At 34.7% G+C, this 13587-nt stretch overlaps 1 protein-coding gene across 1 annotated transcript; it reads left to right on the forward strand.

Annotated features, from left to right (window-relative positions):
* The first annotated feature begins 1162 nt into the window (after positions 1-1162).
* Positions 1163-8832, forward strand: LOC107699075 (solute carrier family 2, facilitated glucose transporter member 9-like). Its single transcript, XM_016500242.1, has 11 exons — positions 1163-1288; positions 2967-3127; positions 3251-3375; positions 3747-3892; positions 4064-4196; positions 6293-6480; positions 6574-6690; positions 6919-7020; positions 7251-7326; positions 7700-7827; positions 8324-8832. The coding sequence occupies exons 1-11, from the start codon at positions 1163-1165 to the stop codon at positions 8576-8578; spliced, it is 1557 nt and encodes a 518-aa protein (XP_016355728.1). The 3' UTR covers positions 8579-8832.
* The last annotated feature ends 4755 nt before the right edge of the window (positions 8833-13587 follow it).

Below are 13587 nucleotides of genomic sequence, written 5' to 3' on the forward strand. Positions count from 1 at the left end.
ATAGGCCTGTCTTGAAAAGTTTACACATTATTACTTAATTTCTTTGAATGAAGAAAAAAATTGTTTTTTACTTCTTTACTGCATCTTGTGAGCATCTTGTGCCTGGTGCAGAAAAAGCTCTCTTTCTGAGAACCCTGAGTTCTCTTTCAACGGTCCCACCCATAAAGTTTTGAGTAAATCAGACCCTGTTTACAGGTTTTTACTGTAATTTTACAGTTTTTACTAGAAAAATAGTTGCTCTTTGAGAATACTTTTAAAAATATTATGTCAGTCTCCAACTATGCATTATTAATTCATTGTACAATACATACAACACAAAGTTAAGATGGGTTGTGAAATTTAACAAAGGAATGACTATTTATTTCTATTTTTGCTCTTTCAACGCATTGTTATTCACAAGTGACAATCTCTCCCTTCATACTTTGAGTTTTCCACTTCTTCTCAACTGAGAATTTATTTCTTTTAACTGCTTTCCCACTTTTGGCAGGTGGTGATAGTGATTTTGTACATGTGCAGGGTAATTATTGTAACTCAGTTTGCCTGGCCAGTGAACACTCATGCCAGATCTAGTCATGGCTCACTTGCACGCTAATGCAGTCACATGCCTAATGGATCAGCGCCAAAGTCTAATACTTTAGACTCAGTTTACGGTTATAAACAATTTAACATTTGTGTTTAAAGTGTGATTTTGTACTCCAGAGAGAAAATTCTTACTTTATTGTGCATGCTGATTGCAGTGTGTTTTGAAACAAATTTTTCTGTAATCTACTCATTCTGTCTATACAGAGGCAGTGCTAGAGATTCTGGGACCTTTGCACAGATTTGTGTTTGATCTCAGCCTGGCCCGCCCCAGGACATCTTTGTTGGCCCCTCTAAGCCTCTGGGCCCTATGAACTCAGTCCCCCTTTTCCCCCGATCACGGCATCCCTGTGCCTATATAGCCAGCAGTATTGAACACCCAAAGCTGCTTATAGACCTGATTTATGATTAAAGAAAAGTCTGTTCATGTCCATATATTTTTTTTTAAGCCAAACTAGCTTCCTTATAAAAGCAGCTATATGTTAGAAACGATGTAATGTGCTTTATCTAAGTGCCAGTCATCTTAAGAAAAGTTTTAATCCAAAAATAGGGATGTATGTTATTACAAATGGCCACCTGACTCATGGTTGTCTGTCACTTGTTTCTCCAGCATCTAACCTCATCCCTGTTGGCAGTAGCATTCCTCTCTTCCTTCAGGAGCTCCATGCTGTATGGTTATAACCTGGCTGTTGTTAATTCTCCTGCAGAGGTGAGTGACACCACAAACACAGTTTTTCACATAGCCTCACATAACACTTTTTTATGCAGCTGGATTAAATCACCTACTTGCTGAAACACCGAGTCACAGTTTTTTCACTTCTTTCCTTCAGTGTTGATTGAAGGTTTGTTCTTCACGTTTAATATCCTTCAACATAAAATATAATTTGAATGAAGACTATTTAAACTATGATTGATGTCAGTACCACAAGGTGTTAAATAATTCACTCTCGATTACAGTGGAGGCTTTAAATACATATACTTTCTGCCTACAAGTCACAAGTCCTGAATAGAAGTATCAGAGCGTGATCATACTGAGAGTATAACTGCAGCTTGTGAAAGAGTAATGAAACAGGGAGGATAAACATTTAGCCTTCTAAATGTTCATTTAGAAGAAATAAATATGACAATAGCAAAAATGGGATCGAAAAAGGTCATTCAAATGAAAGAGAGAGAGAGATAAAGCAACATAGAGAGAGAAAAATTCAACCATCACATGACACCATATCTTTTTTGGGGAGAGTGAGTTTTTCTCTACAGCGATTACATTGATCCATTCCAACGTCTGTCCTAATAATTTTGACTTGTGTTATTTTTATTTGCTATCATTCGCTATTTGTCTAATTACATAAGACTAGACCCATTTATTCAAATTTGATTGTGATCAGCCTAGAAGTCCTCCAACACATACTTGCTATAATTTAATTAAAGGAAAAGTTCACCCAAAAATGAAAATTTACTAAAAATGTACTCACTGGAACAGATTTGGAGAAATTGAGCATTACATGACTTGCTCACCAATGGATCCTCTGCAGTGAATGGGTACCGTCAGTATTAGAGTCCGAACATCTGATAAAAACGTCACAATAATGCATAAGTAATCCACATGACTCCAGTCCATCAATTAATGTCTTGTGAAGTAAAAAGCTGTGTGTTTGTAAGAAACAAATCCATTATGAAGGTGCTATAACTTTAAACCATCGTGTCTGGCCAAAATACTAGTCCATAATATCCATAATAACTCTTCCTCAAAGTGAAAAAGTCCAACCCCTGTTGTCCGCTCACATCAAAATCCACTGACTTATTTGTTTAGAACTCATTTGGACTGTTTTCGATTGTAAACAGTGCTTGGTCTGTGTATATTTTTCTCCTGATTCAGACGAGTCGACTTTTTCACTGGAGAAAGCAATATTATGGATAAATATTAAAAGTATTTTAGCCAGAAGCAACAGTTAAAAACTTTTAATGATGGATTTGAATCTTTTTGCTTATTTAATTGATAGACTGGAGTCGTATGGATTACTTGTGGATTATTGTGATGTTTTATCAGCTGTTTGGACTCTCATTCTGACGGCACCCATTCACTGCAGAGGATCCACTGGTAAACAAATGATGTAATGCTACATTTCTCCAAATCTGTTCAGACTTCCGATGAAGAAACAAACTCATCTACATATTGGATGCCCTGAGGGTGAGTACATTTTCAGCAAATTTTCATTTTATGAGGAACTATTTCTTTAGGTGTGTGATTTAAATTGAAATGCGGTTTCATATCACTGCCTAGCATATATTATAACTGTTTAAGCATGACTGGCAAAGTCCTGAAAAGTTAGTAAAAATGTATATTATAAGAGCTACACAGGATCATATTTTCTTTGTTCTTCTCAAAGTACATAAAGGACTTTTATAACCAAACCATTGTGAGGCGGAATGGGTCAGGAGTGGATGAAGAGACTCTCACGCTTATATATTCAGTCACTGTGTCTATATTTGCCATTGGAGGCCTGGTGGGTTCTCTCACAGTGGGAATGCAGGTTACCAGATTTGGGATGTACAATATGTTTTTTCCCCTATTAAACTTAATACGAATAGTTTCTGAAATGTTGTCTCATTGTATCAGCTGGCCAAATTTCAATAGCTGCTTGAATGCTTTGTGCATCTTTCTAATTTGTAGAAGAGGGACACTGGTACACAGCACAGTTCTGGTGTTTATAGCTGGAGGGCGGATGGGCTTCAGCCGATTATGTGGATCTCCAGAGATGATCATCATTGGGCGCTTCATTATAGGGATACGTTCAGGTAATTAGTTTCATTTAATATGGAAGGCCTTAAATGCCAAAAATGAACATTCTGTCATCATTTACTCACCATGTCATTTCCGTAACTATATGACTTTCTTTTTTTACTGTGGGACTTAAAAGAAGGTTTTTTTGACAGTTGTTTTTTTTTCTTTTTATTATGAACGCAGAATACATTTAACAATTTTAGTTTAGTCCTTTCTTAAATATATACACATATATATACACATAACTATGTCCACTCATAATGGATTAGAATTTTCTCCTTTGGATTTCTAGTGGCATCATTAATATTCTTAATTATAATCTTAATTTTAATCTTATGTATTGAGCTGCTGTAGTGATATGTGCTTCTTTGTTGTGCTTCTGTAGGGATTTCTCTCAGCGTAGTGCCCATGTATCTGGGAGAAATTGCTCCGAAGAATTTCCGAGGCTTCCTAGGACTTGTGCCCAGCATCTTCATCTGTATTGGAGTGTTTATTGCTCAGATTCTGGGACTCCATGAGATCTTGGGCAAGGTGGTTCCCTTCTATTTTATTTTATAACATTAGACTGTCTTTCTCTGTTATGAACGTCACAGATTAATTGATATATCCTTAATTTTTTGTTGTTTTAAAACAGATCTGTTACTGCTTTGTTTTCAGTTTTGTTAAGTCTTCTTATCATCATCATTTGGGTGTTCCACATAGGAAGAGCACTGGCCTCTGTTCCTCTCTCTAGTTGTGGTGCCAACATTCATACAACTCTTGTTGTTGCCATGGTTCCCAGAGAGTCCGAGATATCTGTTGATGGAAAAGCGGAACATTCATGCCACTATCACAGGTAAAGACTTTTCTTACTTAAAAAAAAAAACAGTTCACCCAAAAATAAAAAATGTATTTACTATCATGCTGTTCCAAATCCGTATTACATTCTTTCTTCTAAAGAAAGATGTTTTTTTTTTTTTTTTTTAAATACCCTGAAAATTATCAGTGAATAGCAAAGTTTTGCTTCACATAGAGCAATTGCATAACTTCAGAAGACTTACATTATATACCGCTTATAAAAGTTGCATGGACTATTATAATGCTATGAGGCTTTTGCATGGAAAATAGTGACCACTGCATTCTCTGGTGTTTAAAAAAAATGTTTTGCAACTTAAAATCTTCCATGAAACACGAAAAAAAAAAAAATCTAGAAATTCTTCTGAATGTTCACTGCATTAAGGTTGATTGAATTGTGTTGGAGGGATTAGTGGCCAGACCAGCAGACTCTCATAAGCTGTTATTGTGCGTACTGTGATCTCAAAGCTTCAGAAGCTGGCACTACAAAGGTCCATCAGTCATACAGCAGCTACCAGGCAGGAGAACTCACTGACTATAGCAAAGAATGTGAGACAGGATTAGAGGAGAGTAGCAGCAGAAACATTAAGCCATTTCCATACAGAATCTTGACATATTTGTGTGATTTAAATGTAAGAATGACCAGATTTATGAGATAATTAATTAAACATTTCCATATCTTAGCTAACTAGCATCAACATATGATTGTGTTGTATAGGCAGAGCTTTCTCCAAAGTTGATTTTTTCTACACTTTATGGTATTTGTCCTTGCCACAGCAGCCTTTGGCTTCTTACTTAAAAAAATACAGTTAAAGTTAACTACTGATCAGGTATCAAGGGGGCAGGGCCAAGACTAGACAGAAGAGCACATGGCACAGAGAAACAATCAAAAAGCCATGTGCATAAAGTACATGGCAAAACACACATGACAGAAGCCATGTGCTCCCACAAACACAAGACAAGACAGAAGAGCACATGGCGCAGGAACCACCCAACACCATGAGCTCACACAAAACACAATGACAAGACAGAAGAACACATGGCAAACAAACCATCATCTGCCATGCGCTCAAACAGAAAAAAACAACATGCAAAACAGAGATGCACAGAGCATGGATGTCAGGATTTTGACACTGAAACTGAACCAAGACTAGACCAAAGTGTGTCCAGACACCATGTCCCGAACACCCAATGCGTAAGGGAAAAGAGCACACAGCACAGAGAACAACCCCAAAGCTGTACGCTCACACGAGGACAAGACACACAACACATGAATTTCAGGATCCTGTCACCAAACTAAGAATAAGACCAATGAAGGTGACAGGACCCTGACACTATTGTTCTGCTTTAAAACAATGCGCATTGTAAAAGACACTATATAAATAAAATTGACAATTTTTATTTATTTTTTATTCATGAGGATCCTTGAGAAAAAGAAGTACACTTTAGCATACTTTTAAAATATGTTTACATATTACATAAATAGTATACTTTAAAAGAATACACTTAAGGGCGAATGAATGTAACATTTTCAGACACTAAATGAAAAAGTATTATAGTTAAAATTTGTATAAGATGCAATTAGCTTGAACTGTACTTTTTTAAAGTAGGACATTTTATATGTAATTTGATAATTACTTTTATTGTCTTTGACAAACGGTTAAAGTTCACTGCCGAATGTACTGACAAGCGTTCATGGCATTTCTATTGGAACGTTTATGTCATGTATTTAAATATATTTATAATTACACATTTGTCATGATGATGTTTCAATTTAGTACATTTAAAATTCTAACTTTAAATGTAATATCGAATAACACTAAATTAAAAATTATGATCAAGTACTTTACATGTGCTTTAGTATGTTAGTCAAACATTCAAATAAATGTACATTAAAGCACAACAAAAGATTATTAAAACAATTTAAAACATACTTTAAAGTAAAACTTTTAAGTTTACATTTCTACAAAGGACACTTTTTAAAAGTGTAGAGATACCAGAGTATTCTGTTGTTCTGATTCTCTGCTGTTTTGACGTGATCTGATAGAATCTAATGTAATTATATAATGACGCTCAGATTCTGATTCCTCTTTGCAGCACTGAAGTGGTACCGTGCCAAGTGTAACATTCAGGCTGAGGTGGAGGAGATGCAGGAAGAGCAGCGCTCTTTGTCCTCAATAGAGACTGTCTCAGTATTGCAGCTCTTCAGTGATCCGTCTGTTCGCAGGCAGATTGTTACAGTCCTTGTGGTCAACGCTGGGATGCAGCTGTCTGGAATCAATGCGGTGTGTGTTTTTTTTAACAGTGAAAACTGGTGATGATGAATATAAAAATGGCTATAACATTATTTGAGATAATAAACTGGTTTCTGTTTCTAGATCTGGTTCTACACCAATGCCATCTTTGAGAATGCGGGCATTCCTGCTCATCAGATTCAGTACACAACCACAACCGTGGGCACTGGAGCCATAGAGGTCATCGCTGGACTCATAGGGGTGAGAACACAATGACAAAGGCATACCATAAATATTAGGAAACCAGTTTTAATTGTTTCCTGCAATTATGTTTCTTGTGTACATACATTTAGGTTGCTTCTGTGCAGCAGTAAAAACACACAATATGACTGCAGGTCTATACTGAGTAAAAACACTTAAGAATATAATTGGCTCCTAAGTAACACCGTGAGTAATTCATAATTTCATAATTCTCTGGATGTTGTCCAGTGCTTTACTATTGAGCGCGTGGGTAGGAGGCCTCTGATGATTGGTGGCTTCAGCTTTATGGGCATCTGCTGTGCTGGAATCACTTTCTCCCTACTATTACAGGTAATTATGAATATCAACATTTACTTGATATTGTCTTAATGACTTCAAGAATATTATTGACCCTTGAGTAATAATTAGTTATTACTATAACTAATTATATCTTAAAGGTACTTTTATAAAGTATATATTCCCATTATTTCCATAGTTTTGAGTGAGACTAAAATTGTCCTGTATATACAAGATTTATCTTTTATTTGTGTGTGTGTGTGTATATTTTTTATCTGTGTTAGGGTCATGTATCCTTTATGCGCTATGTTAGTGTGGCCTGTGTGGTTGGAATCATCGCTGGATTCTGCATAGGGCCTGGTGAGGATCTCACTGAACATTTATCTGCCATATTTATGTCTTCATGTACATCTGACTCTTAAAAGTTGCCCTTTATATTTGTAATCTTCTAAATAGGTTATATTCATGGAATGACATTAGCAGAATTACTCATTCTAAAATGAAGCCAAGGTTTGCTGCCATAAAGCATTTTATTTGATAGACTAGTGCCACCTGCTGGTGAAAGAGTATTTGTTTTTTTTAAGAAAAAAAAATGCTTTGAATCATGTACAGTATATGCAACGGTATGTATAAGCTACCTAACTTATCATATAGCTGTGTTGCTTTTTTTAATTAATTCAAATATATTGTGTTAATGTGACTTTAATGCTGTTATATGTTTGCTCCTGCACAGCTGGTGTCCCGTTCCTCATGACAGGAGAGCTCTTTAAACAATCCCATCGACCTTCTGCCTACATTGTAGGAGGATTTGTCAACTGGATATCAAACTTCACTGTGGGATTTGTCTTTCCATTTCTTCAGGCAAGCCTGATTTGTCAATCCAAATGTTGATATTTTAAGTAAATATAAAGATAATCATATATAAAATGTCTTTAAAAATTACAAGAAAATAATTGTACAAAACAAAAATGACAGTATAAACATACAGATTTCTGTATGTTGTTTTAATAAAGTTGCATATATAAATAGAATATATATTGTTGACCTGTATGGTTGCTACACATAATACCCTATAAAAAATCGTCATGTACTGTAGATATTATTAACATAAGTAAATATACACATTTTACTATGGGGATTTTATGCATGTTATAAACTTACATCTTCATCTATGACAATTATATATCGCCCTTTAGGTAACATATATATGTTAATATCACTCTTGATATAGGGCCATATATGTCATATGTTACATTGCTGTACATGTTTAATTGCAAATTATATTGTCAGCATACTAATTGTTCATTTTCAAGTTAAATTGGACTTTTAATCCCAGATTTTCATTTTTTCGTTTCAGATGTCAGCTGGTGCATTCTGTTATCTGGTGTTCTGTGGTGTTTGTGTCGGGGTGGCAGCCTACGTTTTCTTCATCATCCCTGAAACAAAGAACAAACCCTTTGTGGAGATCAGTCAGATGTTCGCGTCAAGAAATGCTTGTGAGATTGAAAACCAGCCGCTGGGAACCACTGACCAACTCAGGCTCAAAAAAATGAATGGGTATGGCGCACTGGTGCCTGGAGATGTGGAAAAAAAGGACAGGACAGAGAAATAGTGGTGAAGAAAGAAGGCAGTATTGTTTGTATGTCAAATCTGCACATTAGATGCCATATTTTGAGAGTTTAAAAACTCTCCTGTTCATTTTAAGATGTAATTAATTGCATTCTTCTCAAGAAAGCTTGCAGCACATTGAAATTTGAACTGCTTCAACTTTGGTTTGTTCCTCATTCAAAGCTTGCGTATGCCTTCAGAAGGCTAAGAATATAGAGCACAGGTCATATGGACTACAGTACAGTTCAAAAAATTGGGGTTGGTAAGATTTTTTTTATGTTTTCTGCTCACCAAGGTTGCATTTTTTGACCAAACATACAGTAAAATCATTAATAATGTTAAATATTCTTACAATTTGAAATAACTGTTTTCTATTTTAACATATTGTAAAATGTAATATATTCCCTGTATATAGTCTTAAATGTTACATGATCCTTCAGAAATAATTCTAATATGCTGATTTACTACTCAAAAAACATTTATTATTACTATCATCAGTGGCGATTGATGATTATTTGATGAATAGAACAGCAAATAGAATAGAAAAGAACAGCAGTAATAGATTTTTTGTAACATAATAATTGTCTTTACTGTTACTTTTGATCAATGTAATGTGTCCTTGCTGAATAAAAACATTAAATTCTTAAAAAAAATAAAAACTTGCTGGCTCCAAATATTTGAACAGTAGTGTACGTTTGTAGTATAGAAAATATTTGTGATGATAAGTCTTTTTTTATCATAACCTCAGGTTGCATTACAGGTAAAAATGTTCCTGTTCTGCAAATCACTTTAAATAAGAATGCATAGGCTAAATGACAAATAACCAAAGAATCAATTAAGTAATTCTTATGTGGTTTGTACTCTAAGAAAAAGAGGATTTCTATTCCTCCTACCTGTTTAAATCTGTGTCAGGTATAACATGGCTAAAAGTATTATTATTATTATTATTACCATCATCATTATTGTTGTTGTTGTTTATGAAGTAAACTGTCCATTCAGTAGTTTTATTTGTAGCCTTATGATAGCTATAATGTGGCCAAATCATCTTAATGGATTGTATTTTCCTTAAGCCATATTTTTAATACTGTCCGTTCCTTTATTTGTGTAAGGGGGTATGTTCTTAATCTTGGCTAAGTAGCTTTTTATTTATTTCAGAACATAAGGGTATCTTCCTTTATGGGGTACACATAATAATAGTCAATTAACTTTAAATTATTAAATATGTTAACAAAACAATTAAAACCAAACTGTGACAAAGCAAGTCAAATTTCTGAAAAGTAATGAGTTGTAAATGTGAAATATGTTGTAAGCTATTGATCAACAACACAACTGTTGTTTGAACAAGATGTTTTTTTTTTCCAAGTATTAATTCAATAACTGTTTGTCATGTCATGTGACTTACTTTATTGATATGTAATATGTGTATTTGTAAAAGACCACAGTCTGACATCAAATGACAAAACAGCAGAGGGCACACCAGGACATAAATATGACCACAATTTTTTAAAACATTTTCTGAATGATATAGGACATGGGTCTTCAATGTGATTATCCCCCATGTGAAGGGCCCCCTTCCTAAAAAATAAAGGCAGCTGTCCTATATATTTTCATATATAAAGATGAATTTTTACTGTTTGAGAAAAGGTGTCATGCTGTAAATACAGTACAACATGTCTGTAAAATTAAATAATTAGCTTTGTATACATTTATTTTGGACCAAAGCCAAATGAAATAATATAAAAATATTATCTGGAAAATATTATCTATAATATTCCACCCTAAGAAAAAAAAACCTATAGAGCAATGTACCTTTGTAATATGAAGGAATTTTCTGCTTTTTCACTGGTATTAAGTTACACATGTTATTGTTAAGGAAATATCTGGGTTTTTTTTAGTTTGTTTTGTTGTTGTTTTTTTCTTATGTATAGTGTAGATGTATAAACCTGAAGATAAACATTTTCAGTTTAATTCAAGTATATTTGTATAGAGCTATTGACAGTTAATATTTTTTCCCCAAATTTTCCATGGACCCCTGAGAGCATAAGCTGTTTAAAAACCTTAACAGTTTTTACATATCTTTTAAGGCAAATATATATATATATATATATATATATGTATGTATATATATATGTGTGTATATATGTATATGTATTAGTGCTGGGTTCTTTACAAGTCACACTGGTGCTGCAGACACTGAATGTTTTTACATTCATGTTCTTTACAGGGCACACTGCTACAGACAATGACTGTTTTTACATTAATGTTCTGTACATGTCACACTGGTGCTGCAGACACTGAATGTTTTTACATTAATGTTCTGTACAGGTCACACTGGTGCTACAGACACTGAATGTTTTTACATTAATGTTCTGTACAGGTCACACCGGTGCTACAGACACTGAATGTTTTTACATTAATATTCTGTACAGGTCACACTGCTGCTACAGACATTGAATGTTTTTACATTAATGTTCTGTAGAGGGCACACAAAATCCAAACCTTATGGTTTTCAGACAAAAATTTTCTTTATTTGGAAAAAAGGCCCAAAATTATGAATAAATTAAAAAAGAAACACCAGGTTTGCTGTACTTGTAGGGCCGCACAATTTGGCCAAAAATTGTGTTTGTATATATCAGTAAAACTAATAATGATTATGGTTATTATTTCTAAATAAAAACATTAAACAAAATAAGGAATGTTACTTTTGTAATAACACTATTTCACTATAATATACAAAACTGAGTATTTAAGAATAAACATAATTATAAATATATCTGCAAGAAAAAAAAATGTACACTTCTTCACCCTGGAGAAAAACGTAAGGATTTGCAAATGTTTACCTCAAAGTTCGTAATTATTTTTGCAGTTTTTACTCAAATTAGGGTTTTGTGAGCAATAATGACTACTCAATTAATGTAATTTCTTTTTCATCCATACTCGTCGCCGGAGGGCGCCCTCGCGCAGAACTCCACAAGTGAGACTCACTGATGACGTCCCAGGAAATTCAGCTTTCGCTGTAGATGTAGCCTAGTAGCTGAATAACATGCAGATAGACGTTTTACTGATGAAACGTGAAGAAAATAAACAATGACTGCGACAACATATGGTTTTATCTGTTCTCTTCAAGCCATCTCGAGTATTTTTATATGAAATAAAGTTTAAAATGCAATGCTAATCGATATAGCCTTTATCACTGTATAGAATGATATAAATTGGCATGATTTCTGCCTCATTCTTTTTAATGAAACCATGTCAGATTACAATAATAAGTTATTAATAGCCAAAAATACATTGTATGGGTCAAAATTATAGATTTTTCTGCTATGCCAAAAATCATTATGATATTAAGTAAAGATCGTGTTCCATGAAGATATTTTGTAAATTTCCTACTGTAAATATATTACAACTTAATTTTTGATTAGTAATATGCATTGCTAAGAACTTAATTTGGACAACTTTAAAGGCCATTTTCTCAATATTTTGATTTTTTTTGCACCCTCAGATTCCAGATTTTCAAATAGTTGTATCTCGACCAAATATTGTCCTATCCTAACAAACCATACATCAATGGAAAGCTTATTTATTCAGCTTTCAGATTATGTATAAATCTCAATTTCGAAAAACTGACCCTTATAACTGGTTTTGTGGTCCAGGGTCACATATATCCAAGGAATAGCACTGCAATTCTTTTCTTCACTTTTTTTCTATTTTTAAAAGTTTTGTTTAAAAACGTGCACACAACTGACTCAGTCTTTACAAAACAAGCTTCATCATCACATCTTCTAGCACCTCAGGTGACAGGAATGGTAGAGCTGTCACCTGATCACCTTGGCTTGTACCATTGACATCACCCTGAGATTGGGGTGGAGTATCCAATCACATGGCCTGCTGGGCTTTGAGTGACAGAACGGCAGATACAGAGAGTGTTTGATCAATTGACACTCCTCTCTCAGTTCCACCCGAGACATGCAAGCACACACTGTCACTGACAGATTGTGTCGAGTGTCCACTGAGCCTTTATCACTTACTTACATCAATCTATCCGCCCTTCGGCCCTACTAAACGCACGTGCACACACACGGACACCATCTCCCCAAATCCCCCACCCATCCACTATCAAGAGTACCAGCACATACCAGTCAGGTCAGGTGCTTTCATTAGTAATAATTTAGAAGACTTCTTATCTAAAGAATCCTGTCGTTTCTCTCTACTGTCCTATCTATATAAAAAAAAAATGCATAAAAGGCCCATAAAAATATCTAAAAAAAGAAGACTTCTTATCTAAACATGATTATCATTTATAATATAATATAAATAATATTGAATAGATAATATATGTACTGTATATATCATTGACTATATATATGCTTTTGACACGGTTAACCACCAGATCCTCCTGTCAACCTTACTGGCAAAGGGCATCTCAGGAACTGCACTCCAGTGGTTTGAGTCTTACCTCTCAGATGGTCCTTCAAGGTATCTTGGAGAGGTGAGGTGTCCAAGTCGCAACATCTAACTACTGGGGTGCCTCAGGGCTGTGTCCACTGAGCCTTTATCACTTACTTACATCAATCTATCCGCCCTTCGGCCCTACTAAACGCACGTGCACACACACGGACACCATCTCCCCAAATCCCCCACCCATCCACTATCAAGAGTACCAGCACATACCAGTCAGGTCAGGTGCTTTCAACACTCGAAAAACTTGCCATGGAATTCCAGCTCTGTCTTATCTCTCCTGTATGGCACAGCATGTTTTTCATACCTGTCTAAGCTTCCTGTGACTCCAGACATTTCATCCACGGGAAACCCTGGAGAGCCAAGTCTTATTTTTCATACAGTTAGGTATTTTTGCTTGGAAGAAAAAAAACTGATTACTGCACATAGAATGATGTGTTCTGTTATTTAAGGATTATGCTGATAAAGTCAAATGATTATTAGGAGTATTATTATCAGACAATGATTGATAGTCTATTATAATTAATAAAATTATATAAATTATATAAACATAAA

The sequence above is a fragment of the Sinocyclocheilus anshuiensis genome, unplaced genomic scaffold (assembly GCF_001515605.1).
Source record: "Sinocyclocheilus anshuiensis isolate Anshui unplaced genomic scaffold, SAMN03320099.WGS_v1.1 scaffold94, whole genome shotgun sequence".
Classification (NCBI taxonomy): Eukaryota; Metazoa; Chordata; class Actinopteri; order Cypriniformes; family Cyprinidae; genus Sinocyclocheilus; species Sinocyclocheilus anshuiensis.

Bases quoted from the DNA above. Each gene is read 5' to 3' on its own strand.
- LOC107699075 (XM_016500242.1), top strand. From the start codon at position 1,163: ATGGTTGTCTGTCACTTGTTTCTCCAGCATCTAACCTCATCCCTGTTG. The intron at 3,376-3,746 runs GTAATTAGTTTC...GTGCTTCTGTAG, and splicing joins CATTATAGGGATACGTTCAG to GGATTTCTCTCAGCGTAGTG. The intron at 7,021-7,250 runs GTAATTATGAAT...TATCTGTGTTAG, and splicing joins CTTTCTCCCTACTATTACAG to GGTCATGTATCCTTTATGCG.